Source organism: Artemia sp. Qi Xiang Cuo, chromosome 19 (genome assembly GCF_049724085.1).
Source record: "Artemia sp. Qi Xiang Cuo chromosome 19, ASM4972408v1, whole genome shotgun sequence".
In the NCBI taxonomy this organism is placed as follows: Eukaryota; Metazoa; Arthropoda; class Branchiopoda; order Anostraca; family Artemiidae; genus Artemia; species Artemia sp. Qi Xiang Cuo.
Window position 1 is genome coordinate 43,374,039 of NC_142812.1, and position 25,221 is coordinate 43,399,259.

General features: G+C 35.9%; 1 protein-coding gene across 1 annotated transcript; it reads left to right on the top strand.

Moving 5' to 3' along the window:
- The first annotated feature begins 9,484 nt into the window (after positions 1-9,484).
- Positions 9,485-9,913, top strand: LOC148940884 (52 kDa repressor of the inhibitor of the protein kinase-like). The gene has a single exon (XM_089105100.1). It carries the CDS (start codon positions 9,485-9,487, stop codon positions 9,911-9,913), a length of 429 nt encoding a protein of 142 aa, XP_088961226.1.
- The last annotated feature ends 15,308 nt before the right edge of the window (positions 9,914-25,221 follow it).

A 25,221-nucleotide genomic window follows, 5' to 3' on the forward strand; every position in this document is an offset into this window, starting at 1 on the left:
TCTGCCCAGGAGGAGATTATATTTGGAATACGAGTATCCAGGAGGGATACATGATTTGTTTTGCAGGGTAGTTCCCCTGTTTGAGTTTAGTCCAGCTAATTCACTAGTGGAATATTCACGCGGTTTTTCTAATTATTTTCTGGTCTAACCCCTGTTAATTCATTTTTCGGAGATATAATTCAATCGCGTAAAACTGCTTGTTGTGAAAGAAGTCGTTATTCCCTAATGAAGTCTAGACATTCCGGTTATTTGAAAATTTGTTGAATATTATTACACGGAGCTGATAATTCACAATAGTAATTGCGTACCATAATTTTTGCGTGACAGTTTTGAGTTTACCAAGATTGACTAATTGAATAAGAGATAATATAATCGGAAACAAGTATACGCGGCAAAATGAAGGGGTACGAAAAAAACTTAGGAAGGATATATGAAAAAACAAAACAAACTAACCCCTCAGAGGCTGTGCCAAATGAAAGGGAATTACGAATAAAAGAAAATACGGATAGAGATAGGACAGATATAGAACAAATGAATGCAGAAAAGGAATTGAAAAGAAATAATGACAAACGAATTTTTGAAATAATGTCGGACAGAGATAAGATGAACTCAAAACCGGGAAGGACGAGTGAAGCCCATAGAATAAAAAGAAAGAGAGATAGAAAAGAAAGGGAGAAAGATATGAGACAACAAATATTAAATTTCATGAAGGAAGTCAGAGAACGAGATGACGAAAGAGATAGAAAAGAAAGGGAACAAAGAGAGAAAAATAGACAAGAAAGAATAGATCAAATTGAAAAAGATAGGCAAGCCAAAGAAATACTTCATCAGGCCCGTATGGACAAAATTGAAAAAGATAGACGAGAAAGAGAGAAAGATAGACAAGAAAGAGAGAAAGATAGACAAGAAAGAGAGGATAGATAGAGAACGAAAGGAAGAGGCTGATAGAATAGCTAGAGAACAAAAGGAAGAGGCTGATAGAATAGCCAGAGAACGAAAGGTAGAGGCTGATAGAATAGCCAGAGATCGAAAAAAGGAGAATGATAAAATAGCTAGAAAGAAAGAAGAAACACATCACCAAGAGTTTAAAAGAACCATGATAGATCTAATTCCAGAAAGTGAGATTTTATCACAACTAACTTCTAGGCCGTCAGATATCCATAATAATTTGTCTAAGAATCAATTGCGAGAAAACGAAAATTACCAAACATTAAACACTTTTACTAGAAAATATAATACATCGTTAACTACGGGGGGAGGTGAACCGGCCCATAAAACAAACTGGAAGGCTGTGCCGTCCTATCGGAAAAAAAAGCTTGATATTCAAAATGATGATAATCTGGTAAAAATTGATTTCTCGGAGCCTTTCTCTAAAAATTGCCAAAATAAAGAAAAGAAAGTAACCTACAAAAGATCGAATTGGGCTATAGCACATAATCAAGGAAATATTGACGAGCGTTTGAAATCACATAAAATAGAAGGAAAATTAAACGGAAAATTGACCGAAATGGTAATTGACTCAGGGAGTGAGCAAACTTTTGTGCGAATGGACCTAATTAAAAAGACGGAAATATACCATAAAAATAAGATTACAACATTATGTTATTATGGAGACAAACACCCATGCCCGTCTGCTTGGGTAAGAATAGAAATTGCAAAGAAGGACGGTACGGTCCAGAGAGAAACGATAAAAGTAGGCTTAGTACCTACTCTAGCAGTGGATGTTTTAGTAGGAGGAGACTTTGGAGATATCGGAAATCTCCTAGCTTTAGAAGCGACTTCTTTAACAGAGGAAAAATTACAAAATGACACTACGACGGAAGAATATGCTACTTCAATGACAAGGCGGGGAGGTGGACCGGCCCATAAAACAAATTGGGGGGCTGTACCACCCTGTCCGAAAAACGAAATACTGGATACTCAAGTTCAAAATGTTGATAATCCACAAAAAGGGGATGCGGAAGTAAAAAGACCACAAAATATTGAAAAAAAGGCGCGAAATTGATTTTTCAAGAAAATTTAAAAATAATAGAAAACTTGAGAACACTTTTAATGAATATGAGACGATAACAAGTACAGGCCAAAATGAAACGCTGATTGTACCAGAGAAAAAGGAGACAAAATTTATTGTACGCGCTTTTCCTCGGAAAGTTCGAGAAATTTTAGTAGAATATGAAAAACCAAATGTCGGAGTTCAATTCCCATTTGATGACGAACTATTTGTTTCGGCGGTAAGAATAAAGAAGACTAAAAGAGAGAAAAGAGATATTAAACGGAGATACAATGAAGAAATGCAGTCAAGGATGGACACTGAAGTCCAATTCACATTTCATGACGATTTATTTAATGCTACTACAAAACAAAAGAAAACTAAGAGAGAGAACAGAGATATTAAACGGAGGTACAATGAAGTGAGGCAGTCAAAGATAATGGACACTGGAGTCCAAATCAGTTTTAACGATGATTTATTATTTTGCGCGAATGACAAAATTGAGAAAAGTAGAGATGAAAAGAGAAGTGTACAAAAGAGACAAAATTTGGAGATTCAGCCTGCAGTGGCGAAAAATAAAAATTATCTGGGCTGTGCCTAGCTAAAATAAATAATAGGGAAAAAATAAAATGTCGGATGGGCTGTGCCTTGAAAACATAGACAATAAGGGGGAAAAAGAGGTCAAAGACCCATGGGGAATAAAAGAAGATGGTTACAAAAGAGAGATGAATGACCTACAACAGGTTGGGGGAAGTAGGGAGATATTAAATGTCGAGTTGGATTGGAAAAATTTGGAAATGAATCTGAGATTAGTATTATCAAGTCAAAGATATTTCGATCCTTTTTGAGGGGGAGGAATCCCTTGGAGAAGATCCCTGCAGGAAGTCGCAAAAGATAGCCATTTTCCTCAATGCACAACTGGTGGACAAGTTGTGATCCCTTTACCGAGATTTTGCCTTTCTGATCTTAAGTCAATGGGGGATACTCTCTCCCAGTCACTTCATACTTACCCAAACTGTTGTCCAGCAACCCTATTCATAGCTGTTATTCTTCATGGGAACAGACAATTATTTTCGGCAAATTGCATTCAGTGGGAGATGTATCCAAATTTCATTTTCAATTAGCATCAACGTATATTCTTCAGTTAATCCCAGGGGAGGGAAACCAGAAAAAAGCGATTCATGTTTCGCTCAGATTTTTACTTCATTTTCCTGAACCCTTATCGTTTTTACAGGCATGTGTATTTTCGGCCGTAGACTATTTGAAATTATGCCAAGGGGTAACTTATTTTTTATCGAGATTTGGGGTTGTTTCCACAGATGGAAATTAAGAGGCTAGTGCAGCCAATTTTTCACGATGGCTGGTATCATCACATGTGCCAGAAATTGATTCTCTGCTCCTCTCAAATGTAAATTCGTGAGAGCAAGGAAATTTTTGTTTTTGATTTGTGCTGTGCACAATGAATTCCTACGAATCTTGGGGACTTGGATTTTCAAAACCAAACGCGCATGTTAGACGATCTAGACCATGATGGTCCTACAGTAGAGACGTGTCGAGGACGACCGATCCAGAGCCAAGCAGAGCAAGCACAGGCATTGGTAGAAGAGAAGATACAAGCCTAATAATTTTGAGTTTAATGTTATTTATTTTGTTTTTTTTTGTGCTCTGACCCATGGCGTGATGGTGGTCATTTTTCTTAGGAGGGAGGTGTTGGGACCTTTGGCCCCTTTTGTTTCAGAAAAATGCCTTTTTATAAATTTAACTTCATTTATGTTAAATATCTAAACCCCATGAATGCTTTTATTACGATGTCTAAAGAATCCACTAATTAGCGAGTGTCTGAAAAAGCCAGTTGAGCGATGACTCATACTGCTTAAATCTAGAGTTTGAAAAGCTTCAAAGGATGCTGGGAGTTTGATTTGATTCGGCCATTCATCGCCTTTGGTCAGAGGTGCGCGCGCAAGCGCGCGTCTTGAAGAGTATTGTTCAAGTGTAATATTTTTGTCTTTAGTTCCGTTTTACAGTTCTTGTTATACAGCGTGAGTATTAATACAGTAAGCTTTTTCTATGTACTCTTTTAACTTTTCAGCTTAGGTCGAATTTAAAAGAGTTAATTAGAAATCTTATCGGTAAACTTTGGCCTTAAAATGTGGCCATAGACCATCCGATCACGTTAGTATACAGAACTGTTGGAGTAACCGCGGAAATCCCACTAATTTGGGGCCCAAGAGGGATCGTCCCCCTCCAGTAAGTGGCATAGCAACTCTTTGCGCCATTTTTGCCTTTAAAAGTGGTGACCCCGCACAATAAACCTCCAATAGTTAGTTTTTGGAAAGGCATGCCTGCCTAGAGTCTCAGGCATGTTGACCAATATCTGAAATAAAAAGACTGGATCTAGTTAACATCTTTTTTTTTCAGAAAAGGATAAAGACCAGAAAGATAAAGGGCAGAATGATCACAGAATGTAGCATATAGCCAAACCAGTCTATTATACTTCCCTCGATTGGTAACAATCTTAGAATAACCCTTTTGAACATCACGAACAGTGCACTGTCGTAGGCTAGAAATTGACTTAGTGACAGTAATATCCAACCACCGAAAGGCGGAAACAGAGGGTATAGAAAAACTGTAATAGACTAAAGCAGCATTAGAGGAAGTCAGACTATTAAAAACTAGAAACTCACATTGTTCAACATTAAGAGAAAGACCAATTTTAGAAAATAAACGTGAAACTTTTGAGACCTTGCTTATATTTATGCAAAAGTAGAAGATCATCCGCAGAGGCAAGATAAGAAACATCTGAGAGTTCAATGAAATAATTTGATCTAATTTCATCTAATATACCAGAAATGCGTATTTTGAATATACTAGGTGACAAAACCCCTCCCAGTATGACACCCTACGGACACTTGGAGGTCCAGATTTATTAATTCGGAGGAAAGAATTCTCATACCAAAAATGAAGAAGAAAAATGACTGAAAGATTTACACCGTTATAAAAAAAAAACAAAAAAAAGCTTGAATTTGGACTACACGGTCAAAAGCTTTAGAAAGGTCCAAAGTATATATATAAAGTGGCGACCTCTCAGCCAGGCTATTCTTAAGGGCAAAAAAAAGAACACGGTGTGTATGTTGACAACCAATACCAGATTGAAACCCGAATTGATTCGATCCGAAATTTACAATTTCATTTAAATTAGGAAGTAAAATATATTCAAAGAGTTTACTCAGGTTACACACAGTAGCTATAGGGCGATAAGATGAACAATGAGAGAGGAGTTGTCCCCGTTTTAATATTGAGGTGACGGTTCCACAAAGAAAGCTATCCTAACCCAACGAAAATGTTAAACACATTCGGAACTACAGCTGCAAGTGAAATAAGAGAGCAACACACTTCAGATTTATATTATTTACACAAATAACATCAATAACAATGGATGAAGATTTCAGTTGCTTAATTGTATTTTCAACCGCAACTACCGACACTGGAATAATATTACCTTGATGAAGCGAAGGTGTAAGAATTTTAGAAAGTAACCGAGAATAATGTAACTGCACGAAAAAACAATTTCGGAAAAAATTGACGAGTAGTAAACTTACCAAGCTGAACTAGAAATAGAATGACTATTATAAAGATCACTTATAATACAGCTTCTCAGTATTAATTTGGACCAATCTTTTTTAGATGCTAGAAATTCTTTACCCTTATAACAGATGAATTTTAGGAACTTTTTATATTCTTTCTTTTTTTTCTGTTTATATCTGCAACAGACCCCGACGTAGGTCTATAACAATCAACTGAAACTCGCAGCCAAAGTTTTGCCTTATTTTTATAATTCTTTAATTCAGGATCGGCAGCCTTTATAGCTTTCCGCGTTTTAATAGGAATAAGCTCTTCGGGATCCGCAATTTTTTCAGCTTCTTTCAACTACTAATATCATCATAATATCTATTAAGATCACGCTTACTACCCTTTACTTGTAATTGGAGTAGATGGTAAAGCACACGAATACAACTAAGCAATGTAGATAAAGGCAATACATACAAAGCAATATTGGCACTTTTCCAATTATTACGTTTAAACCATTTAGAATTCCCAATAGGGGCAACATTGTAAAGGCTACGTTTCAATTTACCAGTAAATGAAAGCGATAGATGGTCAAAGTCATCAGTCTCAATATCATTATGAATAATCGAGCATTCTAGCTGTGACGAACTGAGTATATGATGAATATTAAAAACACTACTAGAATGATGAATGTAAGAGAATGGTAAATCGTTCTTCAGAATCACATAAGGGGGCATGCACTCCAATATTTCTCGGGATCGATAACTTTGTTCATCCAAATCCGCCTTAAAGTCACCAATAACTATAAAATCAAGTTTATTTTCCTTGACACGATTCATAACGGAATTTAAAGACATGCATGCCATAGCAAATGTATATATTGAATCCGCTATATTATTTTTACATTGAAGATTAACATTAGCAAATACAGTATTATTTACTCTCACAGCAAGAGTATGCTTATCCAAATAGAAAAGGGACGGGTTCGAGAGATCAATACTTCTTTTTAAAATACAGGCAAGACCTCCAGAAGGGTGACCACAAGAGGGAACCGCATCAGAAGTAAAAACACTTGACTAGGTAGCTAAAGTGGTAACCGAGCTAGGCTTAGAAATAACAGTACCAAGGATAGCGAAAAAACAAACGAATCGGATTAATGTACCATTCAGTTCAAACGAAAAATATTATTATTATTATTTATTGAAAACCTGTCTTATTACAAAAAGAAAATGACAGAGCACTATATAAATAAAGAGCAAAATCACTATGCAACTGTTACAATGTAACTAGTGTAGAAAGAGGTGGTTCCAAGTATGTATTAACAGCAAAACTGACGGAGCACAACTAAAAACCAGAACAGAAGGGCAACGTACTTTATAGGAAGAGAGATAATTAGAAAACACAGAAATAATGAAGAACACGGGTATTTGTAACAAAAAAGAAGGGAAGGAAGAAGAGGAGCTATGACAATGTATGTAGATGGGGCTAGTGTAAAAGGAGTTGTTTCCAAGTGTGGTTTGAAATCTTTTGGTTGTGTTTTTCTATGAGTTTAACAACAGCTATAATAGGATTTTCTATGTAAAGTCTATTGATGAGCTTTGAATTGCGTGTCCAAATTGGATATCTTAGTAAATATTTTGCGAAACAGATGAAGGTTGAACGGATTTTCAATTTATCAACGTGTGTAAGAACCTTCCAGAAAGGTGCAACATAGAGGATATGGGGGAGAGCAACAGTGTTGTATAGGGTTGACAGATAACAGCGATTAAAACGAAGCTTAGCAGAGACTATGGAAGCGTATGAGGCTGATATGCGGCTCTTGATGTGTTCTGTTAAAAGACGAAGAATTGGAGAAATTTTATTTCTAATGAGAATGCCAAGATAAATGATTTGGCTGGACAGGTGTTTCTTTGAATTTCAAAGTAAAATCTAACCAAGAAGTTGGCCTTTACAATTTAAAATGACCATGTCATTTTTTTCAGCGATGATTTCAATACCAGATTCTAATTACTCGGTTTGAAATTTTTGAAGTATTTCACGAATTTTGTGTGAAGTCCGTCCAAGGTTAAAAATGTTATTAGCATAAGTGACTAATGAGATATTATGACCAGAAAGAACGCAGGACATCTGACACCGAGCTTGAGCCTCGAGGACGTAGTTGTTGAAATAACAAGGTGAGGCAATTGCACCATGGCTTGCTCGTTTCTTAACTGGCACAGTTCTATCCTGTGGCTTTGCCATTTCATCTTTCTCAAGAAGGATTTTACGTTGGACTCGTAGCTTGGTATACATATCCCTTTGAGATCTGATGATAGCCGGACTTATTTCTCTTTTAGCAGCCCTTAAGAGCATAAGGGGGTGGATCAGAGAGTCAAAAACGTGGCGAACATCGTGACTAGCCAAGGTGAGAGAAGTACATGAGAGAGACGCATGAAGCAGTGCATTAGCAACAACCGCCTGGTCGTCCACAAAACCAATACCATGTTGAAAGCCAAATTGATGGGGAGGCGTGTAACATTTTTCTTCTAGCTCGCTTATGAACATTAGCTCATAAAGCTTGCAAAGGGTGGTTGATACATTTATGGGTCTGAAAGATGTGCATTGACTGAAGGTTTTTCCTTTTTACGGAACAGGAGAAAGATCTCCCGCACAGAATGGTGACGGAACCAAACATTGAGTAAAAATCATTTGCAGTAATAAATTGAGATATTTTAAAAGCCCAGGACATTTGATATGTAGAGCGTGAATTCCATTTATGCCTCGTGACTGCTTTGGTTTAAGGCACATAATAGCATCAGCAACAGACATTACAGATACTATGTAATCAGAATAAGGGAAAGCATGTAAAAATTGGTCAAGCTCTCCAACATATTTTTGTTCAAGTTGGGGGTTTGGTGGGGAAAATTCAGCCTCGTAAAACGAATACCAATCAGATAAAGGAATATCTGCAGCGAAAAGGAGAGTTTTGGGGATCCTGGGACGGATAGACAACCAAAGGAAATGAGGATTATCTTTTATTTTTTGTACTGTCTGTTCTGTGATTTGCTTACGGTGATTCTGAAGTTCCTTAGCAAACTTCTTCTTTGTTGCAATACGGATGGAATTAACAAGACCGGACCGTGGTCGGTCGCATTTAATCCATAAATGTATTCGGCCTTGCGCATTAATTTCAGATTAAAGAAGTGTCTTTGCTGATAAAATCGCGTCATGCGTGAAGAATTTCACAGCCGAGCTTATAATGCAATCTATTTTCACACCCTCAGAAAGTGATCGCGCAAGAAAATTCAACACAGCATTCAAAACGAGTTTTTTGCTCATGCTTGCTTTTCAGTAATTAAGCGTAATCCAAGAATCACATTCCAGGGGCGGTCCAAGAATATACGTCAAAAAACAGCAAGAGAGTTGCAATCGGAAGGTAATACGTGTACACTGAATGAATGCTGAAACCGATTTAACCCCAATAAACAAAAGAAGTGTAAGCCCCCGTTCAACCTGGTCTCCGCAGTTTAAGGGAGACTCTCCCAGCAGGTACAACGGCACTTGCCACGGGTTTACTGCTCCTCTTCTGCTTGTCAATTGGGGTTACATAAAAAACAGCATGGCACACTATATATATAAATGTTCAGAAATTAGGTCAGTACAAACCTGTCAGGATTATACGTCACTAATCCCTATTACAAAAATTATATTTTCTTCACTACAACTTACAGAATTATTAATGTCCATATAATATCCAATTTTGATGTTGACACTTTGAACTTGTTCCCATGTTAGACACAATCATTTCGGACTTAGAAAGTCATTTTTCCGTTGAAATGCTGGACACTTTTAAGCTCAGTATTTTTCTTGCCAATAAACTGTGTGGAAACGAACAAGCAACAATTCGCTAAAACGATTCATGACTTGTCTGAGCGATACTGGTCAGTAATGGGTTTCCCCTCCCAATCGGTTTGTGAATTTGCCCTGGCCGGAGAAGTTGAAATATGGAAAACTTCGTGGCTTCGTCTGAGAAAAAGCAATAAATGCGCAGGTAGAATACCTGAAACAGTAGGGGAAACTTTAGAGAAACAGAACTTCGATGCTGATATTTTCCCGAATATTTCAGCACTCTTGCAGATTCTCATTACCCTACCTATCAGTGTGGCAGCTGTTGAACGAAGTTTTTCTACCTTGAGAAGATTGAAAACTTGGCTAAGAAATAAAATGATGGAGGAAAGACTCGCCGGACTTGCCCTTCTTCGTATTCACCGTGATATTGTCATAAGTGTAGAAAGTGTTATTGATAGATTTGCTAATAGTGAAAATAGGATGCGAGAATTTTTTTATATAATATTCATAGTGTTCATATTAATATAGTTTTGTGAATAGCTTTACAGAACTGACAGCTAAATGACGGATAGATGCAGAGGCATGCAACTTTCAATGTCAGTAAGGTACGTTAGGCTTAATTTAGAATTGGAATTTTTTGCAACGAGTCGCCACCCTCTTCCAAAAATCCTGGATACGCTACTGGAAAGGTTTATGAAACTTTGTTCATGCATTTTTATTTGAATTACACAGGTTGTTGCACATAAAGGCTTCGTTTCTTAGGTATATTCATAGAAAAGGAATGTATTACTAAGGATCATTTTCCGATTTATAATCTTTAGGGAAAGCAAGCAATGAATAGCTTAAATTTCAAAAACAAAATAATGGATTGTTTTCCACCTTAAACCTGCTCTCAACATACAATTATAACATTAAGATACACAAGTATAACCGTAACTTTTCTAAAAAATCAACGGTTCATAGCCGTGCTTGGCCAATATCTTTGTTGTTGGTTTTCTTATTGTAATTGTCGTTCAGAGGCTCATTCTAATCTTTTACTTCTTTTTAACTTTCACTGAGTCCCAGATAGGAGCTTGAATCCTCTTCAGTAGGGTTCTCTGATGGTGTGATTTTCATTAAGGTTCTATAGCTTTTAGGGGTGTTTCCCCCTTCTTTCGAAAATCAGCCAAATTTTCTCAGGCGCGTTGCTTTTGATGAGTATGACAACTTGATTGAACTTATATTTTTGAATTCAGCATAAGAATCTGATTCTTTTGATGTATCTATTGGTATCAAAATTCTTTTTCTTAGAGTTTCGATCACTATTGTGCCGGGTCGCTCATGACTACAGTTCGCTACCATGAACTGTTTGAAAAACTTCTTAAAACTGCTTGATAATAAGTATACAATGTTCTTACCGAAGACTTTTGCTGTTTTCCTCCAATCTTCAGGTAAAACAAATCAAAATTACAATTAGTCCTAGATGGAGCATCAATAAAGTCAATCCTTTCGGACTAAGAACTTTCTTTTGGTCCCTAGATTCGGTGATTAAACTCGCTAGGTTTTCATTCCGCTTTCCCAAAGTTTTCACCCCACCATGCTTCATCCATAAAATGTTATTTTCTTAAAAAAAAATTCATTACAAAACTATCCAGTTGCATTGCACCCAGTTTTTCACCTGGCTTCTTGTTTCAATTAAATAAAAAAAACACGTTTTTTTTTAACTGAAAGTAAGGAACGACATTAAAACTTGAAACGAACAGAAATTATTCCGTATATGAAAGGGGCTGTCCCCTCCTCAAAGCCTCTCTCTTTACGCTAAAGTTTTTTTTATTGTTTAAAAAAATAAAGTTGTGTGACAGTCAACCTGTCACACAAACAAACGGAATAATTTCTGTTTGTTTTAATGTCGCTCCTTACTTTCATTATAAAAAAAAACTTGTTTTTGTTTATTTCATTTCTGAACATTTTTGAATTAATGCAGCTTTGATTTTTGCTCACCGTACACGAATAATTAAAAAGAAATTTGCATAATAATTGTACTTTTTTTTGGCAAAATGGCTTTCTCGAAATTTTGTTCTAACGTAACTTACGTAAAGAGCTTCTACATTCGTATGTTTTTATTACGTATATTACAGAGTTCGCCCCCGAGTCAATGCCTCACTCTTTAAGCTAAAGTTTGAATCACAAACTCCTGAATCACAAAAGCCAATTAATTAGAATAAATAGTTCTTATGAAAGCTCGCACTAAAAAAACTCTAGTGTAAAGAGAGAGGTATTGACTAGGTGGCGACCCCCCTCATATATGTAATAATTTCTGTTCTTTTTAAGTTTTAATGTTGCTCGTTACTTTCAGTTGAAAAAACTTCTTTTTTTATTTAATTTCTTATCGTTTTTTTTAATAATGCTGGGAATCCGGCGCCCCCTTCATAGAAATGCCCCTTCCTCCAAGGAAACATCCTCCATGGAAAGATCCATCCTCATAACCCCGTCTCCGACCCCCCCAACCACCCGAAAAAAACCCTCCTGAAACGTCTGTATACTTCCCATTAACCAATACTATATGTAATCAATGGGCACAGTTCATAACTTGCAGCCCTTCCCCCGGGAACTAAGGGGGATGAGTTATTCTCAAAGACCTTTTTATTAGGTTTTCAACTATGCTGAACAAAATGGCTAACTCAAAATTTTGATTGGATGACTTTGGAAAATAAATTAGCGTGGAAGAGGGCCAAGTTACCCTCCAAGTTTTTTGGTCAATTAAATGAGGGCACTAGAACTTTTAATTTCCGTTCGGATGAGCTCTCTCAAGATATTCTAGGACTACTGGATCGATACAATCACCCCTGGAAAAAAAATAATAAATAAACACACATCCCTCATCTTTCTTCTGGCAAAAATACAAAAATCCACATTTTCGCACTTAGGAGCTTGAAACTTCTATAGTAGGGTTTTCTGACACGTTGAATCTGATTGTATAATTTTCATTAAAGTTCTATGATTTTTAGGGGCTGTTTTCCCCTTTTTCTAATATAAGGCAAATTTTCCCTGGCGCGTAACTTTTGATGGGCAAGACTAAACTTAATGAAATTAATATACTTGAAATCAGCATAAGAATTTGATTCTAATGATGTATGTATTGATATAAAAATTCCGGTTTTTATAGTTTTGGTTACTATTGAGCCGGGTCGCTCCTTACTTACAGTTCGTTAGCACAAACTGTTTGATCACTCAAAAGACTATTTAAGACAACATCTTCGCCAACAGAAAAATCTATTTCTAAATTCCAAGCCGCAATAGAGCCGACTTGTGACAACTGAAAATTGAGTTCTTGCCCCCCCCCCTAAAAAAAATTTCGTGGAATTTTTAACTGAATCCTAAAAATTGTAAGACAACATAGGGTGATCGCTCCAACAATACATCTAAAATTTGTAAAGTTTCTAACAAAAACTAATATGTAATCTATAATATTTGAAGATTTTTCACTTCTAAGAATTCTTTTGTGCTTATTCAAAGAGCTTGATGCAGCAAAGTTTTTTTTTTATGGATAACACTTTCATATATGCATGTTGGAATTAGTACTTAAGTGACTTTGATCAGAAATTTTTTCTTATATACATGCAATTTAAAGGGTTTTTCACATGTACGTCCTCATTGGGTCTTATTCAAAGAGCCTGATCCAGAAAACCTTTTCTCATATATATTACACGAAAAGCATTTTTAACTTGTGCGCACTTGTTTATGCCTGATTAAAAATCCAGACTCAGCAAAGTTTCTTTTTCAAATATCACACAAGAATTGTTTTTCATTTGAATCCATTTCTTTATGTGTAGTCAAGTTTGACGAATCAGAAAAATTTTTCCTACAGATGTCACACTGAAAGGGTTTTTCACCTGTATGCGCTCGTTTATGTCTAGTCAAATTTGATAACTGAGCAAAATTTTTCTTACATTTGTTGCACGGAAAGAGTTTTTCACCTGTATGCAATCGTTTATGAGAAGTCATATTTGCTAACTGAGCAAGACCTCTATTACAAATATCACACTGAAATGGTTTTTCACCTGTATGTATTCTTCAAGGCTGATTCAAATTCTCCAATTGAGAAAAGGTTTTCTCACATATATTACATTCAAATAATTTCACTCTTTTATGTGTCCTTTGATGCATTTGCAATTTACATTTATTGGAAAATCTCTTTTTACATATACTGCACTCATGGTATTTTCTAAACTTCTTGTCGGGCGAACGGCGATTCAAAAGATGTCCCTTATCGATTTGGCCTGTTACTCTAGAATTTAACTCAAGTGAATTTAAACTGACGGTTGTGGACAATTTCTGCGAACTAACTTGAGAGGTACCACCCTGTAATACTGTTTCAGACTCTTTTTCTGAAGAATGACCAAGTAAAATCAAATGTTCTTTCATGTTATAAATATTGTCTTGCAAACAAATTGGACATCTTCTTGTTTCTCCCTTTTGATGCTCAATAAAATGAGCCACAAAGCTTCTATAATCTCTAACTACAGCAGGACAGATATCACATTCTATCGGTGAAAGTTCTTCACAGCCAGTGTCTATATGAAGTTCTAGTATCAGAGATGAATTCTCTGTCTTTCCGCAGAAGTTGCAACGCCAGAGATTCGGTTGAGTTTCACCACCAATTCCACAAAAACTTGAATTCAATACTTCTGAAACTAGGGAATAAAAATAAATAAAAGTCAATATAACAGCTAAGAGTATTACGTAAATATATTATATTGAGAAACATTTGATTATTGGAATTTATGCTTTAAAAATCTGTATCATTTCGTATAAACAATAAAAAATAATACTTAAAATTCGACACGGAGAAAAATACAAGAGTTAAAAAGCTTAAAAGATTTTGCAATCATAATGAGTTAAACAAAATAGTACATACTTATATAAACTTTATAGTGTATTTAAGTATACACTTAACGGTGTAGAAACCTAACTTATATAGGCTAAACTCAACACTTAAAGTCAAAAAAAATATTATGCGCTTAGATACATTTGATAGCTGACTCCCAATTTTATTTCTCATGGATGAGAGAATTCTTTCTTTATCCCTTGCTTCCTTTATCTCTTAGAATTTGTTTGAACTCAATTTAAGTTTTAGTTTCTTTCCGTTCTTTATCTGTTTATTCTCTATTAAATTATACAACTGAAAATCTTTACACAACAGCAGAGCTTTATTTAGGGGGGGGGGGTTGAAATCTACTCCGAAAATAGACCGGGGGGGGGGGTAAAAGCTAAAAAGCCAAAATAAAAAACAAACAAACTTCCGATAACTACATTTTTGTTTAATTTAAATTTAACGCTTAAGAAGCTCAGTGCTAGTAAAAGAGGCAAATAAAAGCTTTCCTACGAGCTAAAACCTCACCGTAATTAGTGCTCTGGTTTTTCTTAATTGACAGATAACGGTAATAAGGATCCTTTAATTTCAGCTATCCCTGCAACCATGATTTATTTGAAATTTGAACAGATTCACTTTTACAAGGAAAAGCTGTTCCCGTTTTCTTGCAGGGAAAGGAGACAATAAGGAGGCAAATAATGAAGGAAAGAATAATAAGGAAAAGAGAGGAAATGAAAATGCTAAGAAGAGGTGGGTATGACTATAGACTCTTTTAGCAATCTTGTTCATGAATTAAGAGATGTTGTGATTTATTCTCCGTCATTTGCTCTCCGCACGCTACTTAAGATACCTTATGACTGTTGCTGCACATTTCATAGTAAGGCTCCACCTCAGCCTTAAACATGTAAACCCCACCTGACTCTTAAACCTCATGCCTTCTCAAGACCAGAACATAATTTGCACTTTGCAGAAAATACATTTTAAATGTTTTTACTTTTTGAACTTTAATAAATAAAAATTATCAAAACTTTAAGGAATAAATATCTATATATGTATTTTAAAATCGCAATACATAATCCTTTTTTTTCTGTCCAAAATTAGGAGCCAATTATTCCTGTATCGGAACCATACATTTGGTCCAAATATTTGTTTGATTCCGGGGGTGACTTCCCCTTGACCCTCGGGCCACACCGGACACCACTAGGGGGGGGGGATGGAAAGTCTTTTGGGCATCAATCATTATACTTTTAGAGTATTTAAGGGATAATTTACAGCAACACTCGTTAGAGGCTTCTTATAATCTTGAAAAGTAAATAAGTTAGGAGAATAAAACTTCCAGGGATAAATTCAGAGCCTATCAAGGAGGCACACTTGTGCCTCTATAAAGAGGCGACCCACCACAATGTTAAGCGATTTCAGGTCCTAGAGGTCGCAGAGAGACGGAGGTGATTGCATTTTGTAGCCCAAGCTCAAACTAAGAAACGTGCCAAATTTCATCCTCCTCCGACTTTATCTTCATGGGGTAAACTGGGCCGAAAGTTTCGACCCTCCCACAACAACCCCCCTTTAACGTTGTCCGATTGGACTGAAATTTGGAGGTTAAGCTTTCCTAGGGTCCGGGAGCTTATCCTCGAAATTTCAGCTCAATCCGATCACTCCTTCCGTTTTCAAAAAAAACAAATATCCTCCCTCCTCCCTCTAAAGGGCATCAAATTTTTTGAATTTTTGGAAAGTTCCAGGGAGATTCCATGGAAGGGGGAGGGGGGGGTTGTGTAGTGATCGGAAAGACGATTAGAGCTTAAATTCTCTTTTCAAGTGAAAATATGCTGAGGATAATGTAAAAGACAATAGACACCGGCAACACTTTTAAGGTATCTGCCACTCCCTCCACCCTCAAAAACACCCCCCCCCCCCAAAAAAAAAAAGCCTGTAAACTTTTTATAAGCAAATATTTGTAAACAACTGACAAGGCCCAACCAATAGCCATTTTACCATGTTTACCGTGGACGTTCAGGTTATCCTGAAATGCTTGGACATCTAAACTATGCTGAACAGAGTTGTTTTTGTTAATTAAAAAGCGCATTAGAACTTTTAAATTATGTTTGAGTGTCTCCTCTCGGGATATTTTAGGACCAATGGTTTGATACCATTACCTCATGAGAACAAAACAAGCACGCCTCCGAGGTCTTCATTTGACAAAAATATGAAAAGAAAAAAAAGGCTGCTAAATTGGAATAACAGTCGTTTGCGATGCATTAAAATTCTTTAGTCTAAAGATTGAAGGGTAGACGGATGGGTAACCTCTCTTATATGTCGAATATTTCTTTTTAATTTGAAATTTCATTACTGCTCCTAACTTTCATTTGAAAAAAACATAGGTTTTTTAAAATTCAATTTCGGTAGCTTTGCAAAAACGGCCTGAAAATATCCCCATCCCTCTTTGTGGAACATCACCCCCTGAAAATAAAATTTCTCCCATAAAATACTTATAAGATCTTCTAAATCTGACCACATGATTTTTAAGCAGCTGCCTTACTTTTGCCAATGCCTTACTCGGACAGGACTAAATCTACGGTGCTTGGAAGAGAAAAATTACTATACTTCTTAGAGAGATACAAAATTACTTTGAAATTTGTATTCTATCCCAGGCTAATCAGTATGAGTAATTATCATCATTATAACATACTGCTGTAATTGTCGCGATACGGTTGACCTATGATCTATTAGTGACGCTAGTCGGCACGTAAGTTTGATCGTCAAGAATAATAAACGGCCATTTAAGCCGACCTTCTGGTAAATATTCACTGACCTTTTTAAGATTCTGAAAACGCATAATTTTTTTTACTATAATCAGCTACAACCCAAGATTTTGTTCAATATGTTTTCCTCTATTGGGACTATTTCTAGTAAAATACTCTGGGAAGCTAAAGTCGTACTAATTCATCAAAATTTACTTTTCTCTTCTACGTAACGGTATCAACTCTATACTTCTGCCTCCCAGTTTTAATCTAGTTTCATCTGAAGTATATTTTCTAACATTTAACCATTTCCACTCTAGATCCAATAGTCTGTAAAGGAACTCTTTCTAAGTATCTGAATTTGTCTTTGTTTCAATTCTAGATTTTTAACGCATGTGTTCCAACCGTAACTCAAATCGGCCAGCCCTAGTCTTTTAGAGTTTTTACAAGTCCCTTGTATCTTTCAAACGTATTTTGTGCCTTACGATTTAAGTTAGATTGAATTTTTGCTGCCCAGTTTTATTCCGATCTACCATTTGATTCATTTTTTTTCTGCGATTGGAGATATAAAAATATCCATCTTCGTTTTCCATTATTGCTTGGAAGATTACCGTACGCATTAAATCTATAAGAAATTATTGTTGAGGTGCTTGGAAGCTCTTCCTATGATTATGTCTATTATTAGCCTCTTTTTCTCCGTTTCCCTGTCTTTCGTGTAAAATCTACATTTTAAAATCTTAACGACCCACGAACCAATGCTGATGATATAAACAGTGAAATAACAAAGGAATAATTGTTGAATAAAGTATAGAAAAATAAGAAGAAGTGACGTACTTAATAAAATAATAAGCTTAGAAATTAGAGATGAAATAAAAATAAAAAGATTAGAGATTGGGAAGCTATTGCAATGTAAGTGGTCAAGTAAAGTTCCAGTAAGTTTATCGGAGGCGACGCTAAAGCGTTTTTAAAAATAGCCATTTCATTAAAAAAAAATTTAGCAATAAATTTTTTAAATAGCAATTTGATTAAAAATAATTCAAAGGTTAGATAAGAAAAACTCCTGTGTCGATGCAACCCCCCATGGCCCGGAGGCAGGCGTGGTAAGTAATGCTCTGGAGGCATATATCATTTTTATGGAGGGGGTGCTTGTATAAACTTCGGAGAGGTTTCATTTGATTGGAATCTGAATGTTCTCGTTCACTTTTTAAGAATCAAAAGAGCTTGAAGGGCAACTAGCCCCCCCCCCCTCCTCCACGCCCTAAATGCGTCAGATAAAAATTTTGAAACTGAAATTTTGTTAAAAATGCTTCAAAGTTCATATAAAAAAAACTCTGGTGTCAACACAGCCCCTCAGGGCCCAAGGGTAGGCTTTGTACGATATGCCCTGGGAGCATATATGGTTGTTATTGAGGGGATGCTCGTATAAACTTTATAGAGGGCTAACTTGAATGAAAAATGAAAGTTCTAGTCCAGATTTTGAGAATCAAAAGAGATTGGAGGGCAACTAGCCCCCCCCCTCCACGACCATTTTTCCCGACTGCATCTGATACAAATTTAGAGATAGCCCTTAAGCTAAAATTGTTCAAAACTCAGATAACAAAACTCAGATGTCTCACAACCCCCCAGGGCCCGGGGCCAGGCGTTGTAAGTTATGCCCAGGGGTGTATATGGTTCTTATGAAAGGGATAATCGTATAAACTTCAGAGATGGCTCATTTGATTGAAAATTGAAAGTGCAAGCTCACTTTTTAATAGTCCAAAGAGATCCGAGAGCAACTAGCCCCCCCCCCCCCACGCATTCTGTTTCCAAACCCATCTGATGAAAACTTTTAGATATACATTTTGTTAAAAAAAAAAAAATAGCTAAAAGGTTGGATAAGAAAAACTCCGATACCAATACAACCCCCCCGGGCCCGGGAGAAGGCGTTCTAAGTTATGCCCTAAGGGCATGTATGGCTCTTATGAAAGGGATTGAAAGTTCTAGTTCACTTTTTAAGAGTCAAAAGATATCCGAGGGTAACTAGCCCCCCCCCCCACACACACACCCTTTTTGCCCCAAGCCTATCCAAAAAAAATTTTAAAATAGCTATTTCATTAAAAATAATTCAAAGGTCAGACAAGAAAAACTCTTGTATCGAAACAACCCCCCCATGGTCCGGAGTCAGGCATTGTAAGTAATGATCTGGGGGCATATATCATTTTTATGAAAGGGATGCATGTATAAACTTCGGAAAGGGTTCATTTGGTTGGAAATTGAAAGTTCTCGTTCACTTTTTAAGGGTCAAAAGATATTGGAGGGCAACTAGCCCCCCCCCCCGCTTCCCCGCCCTAAAGGCATAAGATAAAAATTTTGAGATGACATTTTGTTAAAAATAGTTCAAAGTTCAGATAACAAAAACTCCGGTGTCGACACAGCCCCCAAAGGCCCAGGGGTAGGCGTTGTAAGTTATGCCCTGGGAGTATATATGATTTTTATGGAAGGAATGCTCGTAAAAAGCTCATAGAGGGCTCATTTGATTGAAATTTGAAAGTTGTATTTCACTTTTTAAGAGTAAAAAGTGATCGGAGGACAGCTAGCTTCCCCCCATAGTCCATTTATTTTTTTCCCAGACGCACTTCATATAGAAGGGGTCGTCTTATAAACTTCAAAGGGAGCTCATTTCAAAGGGGACACACTTTTTTTACTTTGATATTGTTACTTTGATACCAGTTTCGATACTTTGATGAAGATTTGATTTTTTTTTTTAAGTTTGATTTTGAACTGAGGAATTTTTAAAAACTTGAAACTTTTTTCAATCAAAACCGAACAAAATTAATTTAGAAAAAACTTTCCGAAAAATAAGTTTTTCAAAGAAAAGTTAAGGCTCATTTTAAACTGAAGATCAGCAGAAACAATTACCAGTTAAAATTCAAACTCAAAACAACTAAAAATTACTATTAAAGAATAAATGAAACCCAAAACGAACAGAAATTAAATGAACAATCATAGGAAAAAACATACAACAAGTAATAACATAATTGAATAAATAGATCTTAAAGCGAGTAATGCTTGGATTGAATTTGAAAATCAAGCTTGAAACTAAAAAAAATATTTTGCTATTGAAGTACAAATGAAAATAAATTAAATACATAATCAATGCAAACAAACATATAATGGATATTAATGTAAATAAATAAATAAATAAATCTTAAAACGAGTGAGACTTAAATTGATGTGCAAATCAAGCTTGGTTTTCGAATAAAAATCATTACAAACAAGAGTTTGGGTATCGCCTCCTTCTCTCACTGTAAAAGTCTAAAACCTACTGCGTCACACACCAAGAGACATTTTTACGTCTCTTGGCTTAGGGCAGCTTGGTTCTGCCTTAAGTCGTAAGTAGTAGTATTCTAGTTAACGTTAAGATTTTACTTTTTTAATTCAAATTCTAATCATTGTTATCTTATTAAGTTAATCCCGGACCTCTTTATTTTTTACCTTGATCACTGATAGATGTGAGGCCAAATTCCTGAGACTCAGGTTCAAGTTTACATGGTACCGAAATGCTGCGAAAAGTTGTCGTTAGACCCTCTTCAAGCTTGAGAAACAAAAAAGGGTCTAAAATGTCTACCTGCTTCTTAATGTCACTTGGTAAAGCATTTTCAACTTCTAAAAACATCATTAAAAGAGATATAAAAGAAGCTTGACAAAAATGGATAGACATTTTACGAAAAGAAAATTCAGTAAATTCAGACAAAGATGTAGTTTAAAAAAAAGGAATGCGTATAGAACACCTTCTTAAAAAAAAATATTTGATTATTAAGTCAAATAAGCGTCCTCCAAAACTTATGCGGTCACATTTTCTATAAAACCTTATGTGTCCCGGGGCCTACCTTACACCCCTTGCCCCAGGGCTCTGGGGATTTTATCAACTCCACACGCATTATAACATTATCTGTGGACTATTTTGAGCACAATGGCTTTGTCAAATTTTCTCTCAGATGCATTTGAGTAAAATAATACGTGGAGGGGAGGGAGCAACTTAAAGAGTCATTTTTGACTCTTAAAATGGGGAACTAGAACTTTCAATTCCCAATCAAATTATCTTCCTTCAAGGTTTATACGACCATTCCCTTCCATCAAACCTTTTATGCCCCTGGAGAATAACTTAAGACCCTTGTCCCTCGGGTTTAAAGGGCTGTGTAAAATTTGGCTGTCTAAATTTTTTTTCGAATGCACTTGGAGAAAAGAGAGCGTGTGGGGTATTAGATGCCCTCCAATCCCTTCACTCTTAAGGACGAAACTACAACTTTCAATTTCCAATCGACTGAGCCCCCTCCAAAGTTACGACCACCCCTTCCATAAAAACCTTGTATGCCCCCGGGAAAGATTATCTTATCTTTCAACTATCTTTAACAAAATGGGTATCTCAAAATTGTCATGGGATATATTCGGGGGAAAGAGGGCATTGGGGTAGGCAACTAGCCCTCCGATCAATTCTCACTCTTAATAAGGACACTAAAACTTTCAATTTACAATCGAACAAGCCCCCTCCAAAGTTTATAGGACCACCCCTTCTATAAAACCTTTAAGTCCCAGGGTACAACTTTTAAAAGTGTACCCAGGCTCTGGAAGGGTTGTGTCACCCCCGAAGATTCTGTTATCTGATATTTTATCGGTTTTTAAAACAAATACATATCTGAATATATTGATCGGATTCATTTGGGTAAAGAAGGGGCGGGGGGTCTAGTTCCCCTCCTATAGCTTTTGTCTCTTAAAAAAGAAAAAAGAACTTTCAATTTCCAACCAAATGAGCCCCTCCTAAGTTTATACGATCAACCCTTCCATATAAACCTTATATATACCCAGGGAATAACTTTCAACACGTGCCTCCGGGCTCTGGGGGATTTTGTTGCCCCCAGAGTATTTTTAGTACTTATTTTAGAAATGTTTTTAACAAAATGGCTATCACAAAGTTTTGTGTGTAGGCATGTGCGTAAATGACAGCGAGAGGGGGGGAGCAGGGGGCAAGTTGCAATCCAATCTCTTTTAATTCTTAGAAATGTCACTAGAGCTTCCAATTTACAAATCGAATAAACCCCCTCTCAAGTTTATAACACCATACTTTCCATATGAAGTGCATCTGGAAAAGAAAAATTGACAAGTAAAACTTATTCCAGACATAGATTTTGCTGACGATTTAACTGTCCTAGTTGAAAATATAATCAAAATGAATTTTTTTTTTTTTAGGTTCTGAGAGCTAAAGGCGCAAAAGTAAATTTTAAAATTAATGTTAAAAAGATTAAGTTACATTGAATAAAAATTATTTAGTGCGAAGAGTAATACAGGGTAAGAAGAAGATGGAACAAACGGATAGCTTCACTCACCTAGGTGTTATTTTTACTACAGATAGTCGATGTGAGGAAAATGTTAAAGTAGAATAACCACGGACAAGGATTTTGTTACAAAGATGAAAAAAATTTGGAAGAATAGAAAGATATGTTTCCAAACCAAGATTAGAACATTGGGAGACTAGAGTGATAACAGTGATCAATAATGATTTTGAAATGTGGGTAGTAGAAAAGACGGAAAAGGATTTTTTAGATTTTTTCCAAAAAAACTGCTAACAGATTCTTTTGGGCACCCGCCCGACTGCTTTTATTTCAACCAGAAAGCTGTACAAAAAAATCGGTTCTATCCAGATCTTATTTATTTGGAAAAAGTATTTCTTTTCATTAAATTTCTAATTTCTTGTTTTCAGTTAGTTAGTTGGTTCCTCACAATGGAGGAAGATATAATACAAAGACTATACAAAATAATAATACAAAATACAAAAAAAATTCAAGACTCTAAAATCTTCCTCTTTTTCAAGGTACTTTTCATCATCGTTGCATATCGTTTATGTATAGACTACCAAGTGAGACATCAAGATCGTTATGCAAAGCTAAAAAAACTGAACATGCAAAGTGAACTTGAGATTCTATCTGCTAATAAACCCTATCTTTTTGCAGGTGGGGGAGTTAAGATTGTTTATTTATTCCCAGAATTTAGGACCATTTTACGAATCCAAGAATTATTTCGGGAGGGGGTTTTCAAGAATTATTTCGGGAGGGGATCCTCCTAGACACGACCCTGGTTAATACTGAATAGTAGTCATCTACCAGGTCTAGCAATGGGTCTCTATTTTTAAAGATATTCCCAGTTTCCCTTAGCCTTTAACTTCAAGTGTCCGCTGACAGAAATAGTTTTGCCTTTTTTTTTACTTGATCCCTAGAAAAGTATACAAACTTGGAAATTCCGATCTTTTGAATATGCTAATCAGATTGTACTGATAGATGTGTCCCACACCAAGAGACATTTCTACGTCTCTTGGCTTAGGGCAGCTTGGTTCTGCCTTCAGTCGTAAGTAGTAGTATTCTAGTTAGAGCTAAGATTCTACTTCTTTAATTCAAATTTTAGCCATTCTTATTATATTTAGTTGATCCCGGAACTCTGAAATGTTGACTTTCATCCCCAATAAATGTGGAGCCAAATTTCTGAGACTCAGGTTCAATTTTACATGATACCAAAATGCTGGGAAAAGTGCTCATCGGACCATCTGCAAGTTTGGGAAACATTAAAGGATCCAAAATGTAAACCTGCTTTTTTATGTCACTTGGTAAAGCATCACCAGCTTCTAAAAACATAAGTTAAAAGGGATATAAAACAATTTCGACAAAAATGTATACACATTTGACAAAACGAATATTTAGTAAATTTAGGCAAAGATTTAGTTCCAAAATACAATGTGATGTAAATAGAACATCTTGTTCTATAAGAACATTTTATTTAATGAGATCCTCAAAAAAATAGAAAACAGAGGCTTCAGAGCCACTTGTGGCTCTTCGAAAAAAATAAAAAAAATATTGCTTCGAATGACCTGGAGAATGAAGACATGAGCACTTTCAACACCTGGAACAACACCTAACTCTTACAATCAGCTAAAAAAGCTCGTGTTTGCTCTTCTTTCCCTTTTTAGTTCTGCCCTTTTTATATGGGAAAAATTCTTTTTCTAGCATGAACATTATCAAGAGTAAACTGACAAGTTGATGAGAACTTGGAATCATGCCAAAAATTGAAAACAACAAAATACAAACCTGACTGACTCAAACTTCACAAGGAGATGCCAGTATATTCTTTGCACTAATAAATATTTAATAAGCAGGAAATTTAGTTTTATTTAATGTACTACTTATTTAGCAAAAAAAGTAGAGCTTATGTATTATCTGGTACACTCCCGAGAACAAACCTCTTTTATCTGTCTGTATTAGAATTAGCTTACGCTCAGTGGAAAACAAGTGACGGGCAACAGAATACATAGGAATTATATAATTTGGGCTATATATTTGTACTTTAAGGGGGTGAGGGTAAAGTATCTGGACAGCGTGAAGTTAGAAAACAAGTCTTACTTCATAATATGCAGAATAATTGTACATGCATAAAACATTTTGCATGAAGAACTGCTATATTTTATCCCCCGTCCCTATTACATTTATCCTCCTCCCTAATGTGCAAATATATAGCCTAAATTTGTAAATAAAGTATTATATTTTCATTATATTTTGGTATATTTCATCAGGATTAACCTTTAATCAAGATTAGTGTGTACCACATAATACATAAGTACCGAAAAAAATAACTGAAGAAGAAGATTTGGCTTCCAATTCTTTAAAAATTATTGTAATATTCATATTTGGCCCTTTGGCCAATAAGTTTGCCGACCACAACAATTCAAACCCAGTAAGAATTTCCCTTGGACCGTTTCTCTTGACAACTCTAATTGTAATGCTTAGTCTGAAAAGAGAAAGTGAGACAAACAGAAAGAATTTTGAATCAGTATTCTGACAACATGCACCAGTGTAAAATATCCCCTGGAAAGTTCACTCCCCGAAAACTTCCTTCACCCAAGAAAAATTATCTCAGTGAGTAATTTTTAAATTTTGATCAGACAGCTTTAGGAAAAAAAGGGCATTCTAATTTCTGTTCGAATGAGCTGTCTCCCAATATTCTAGGACTATTCGTGTGATACAATCACCCCTGGAAAAAAACACGCATCTGTGATCTTTCTTCTGGCAAAAACATACAAATATCACATGTTTGCAGATGAGAACTCAAAACCTCTACAGTGGGGTTTTCTAACACGCTGAATCAGATGGCGTGACTTTTATTAAGCTGTCATGACTTTTAGAGGTGTTTCCTCCCTTTTTGCAAAATCAGGCAAATTTCCTCAG

What these genes read in the sequence shown, in the direction of transcription:
- LOC148940884 (XM_089105100.1), top strand. Translation starts at nt 9,485, where the DNA reads ATGGGTTTCCCCTCCCAATCGGTTTGTGAATTTGCCCTGGCCGGAGAA.